Below are 1,166 nucleotides of genomic sequence, written 5' to 3'. Positions count from 1 at the left end.
AATCTCGTACAACGCGAAAAAAATGTACGAATCAATAGGTAGAGCATTCGGGAGAAACGACACTTTCCAAAGTAGGAAAAGACGGGGGTTAATAAATTTTGTAGGCTCAGCAATGAAAACACTATTCGGAGTATGCGACGATGAATGTGCAAAAGAGTCTGTAGAGGAAATAGGTAAAATAGAAAAAACAAATGAACGTATGTTACATATACTTAAAGACCAAACAACTGTAGTAAAATCTGCAATAAAGGGCATAAGTACGACGTCAGAGGAAGTAAACAGGTTATACGCGGAATTGGTAGATAAACAAGGAATAATAGGAGAGTTAGTTAATAAAACAAATACTATGGAAGCGTTAGTTTTATCGAATAAAATACACGGTATATTTACAGCATTATTAGTGCAATATTCGATGGAAACACAGTCAATAAGCGCTATCATAACAGCCGCAAGGACGGGAGTAATACACCCAAGTTTAATGACCCCGCGCGAATCAGCAAATCATTTAACACAAATTAAATTAAATTTACCAATTAATTTAAATTTACCTATGGGAGCTAACCCGAACGAAATTTACGAATTAAGTAAAATTACGAAAATGGCAGTATTTTATAAAGAAAATCCAATAGTTTTTGTAATACAAATACCATTAGTAACGGAATTAGAACTTACCTTGTATAGAATACTTCCAATACCTCAACCGGTAGAAACACGTATGAACGGAGTAATAAATAAAAATCATAGTATAATTCTTAAACCAGAATTTACATATGTAGGCATTACGAAAAATCGGGAAGAGTACACAACTTTTACGGAAACGCAACTATTAAGTTGTAAGGAAACCGAAATATTCACAATATGTCCTGAGTTTTCACCTGTTGTTCATTCAAGTAGTAGAAATCCATGTGAAATATCGTTATTTAAAAATCCGGACGTATTACCGAAAACATGCGAAGCGGGAGTACTAGTACTTACGAAAGATATTTTCTATAAATTAAAGTATACTGTAACGGATAGTAACCGTTTACTCACGACACACAATTAATAAACCAATAATAGTAAATAGATTGAATGTATATTCAGCGATAGTTCTATCGAATAAATGAATAGGCAAATGACCTCATAACAAATTGGCAAATTCGAGTATAATATATTATATTATATTA

General features: G+C 32.6%; 1 protein-coding gene across 1 annotated transcript; it reads left to right on the top strand.

Annotated features, from left to right (window-relative positions):
- Window positions 1-112: 112 nt before the first annotated feature.
- LOC103311629 lies at window positions 113-967 on the top strand (the record flags this gene model as incomplete). The annotated part of the gene is made up of 1 exon (XM_008191306.1): window positions 113-967. A coding segment is annotated over exon 1 (855 nt), but the record flags the coding sequence as incomplete, so codon positions are not given.
- Between the last annotated feature and the right edge of the window lie 199 nt (window positions 968-1,166).

The sequence above is a fragment of the Acyrthosiphon pisum genome, unplaced genomic scaffold (genome assembly GCF_005508785.2).
Source record: "Acyrthosiphon pisum isolate AL4f unplaced genomic scaffold, pea_aphid_22Mar2018_4r6ur Scaffold_10877;HRSCAF=11484, whole genome shotgun sequence".
Classification (NCBI taxonomy): Eukaryota; Metazoa; Arthropoda; class Insecta; order Hemiptera; family Aphididae; genus Acyrthosiphon; species Acyrthosiphon pisum.
This window is presented reverse-complemented; position numbering and strand designations above follow the sequence as displayed.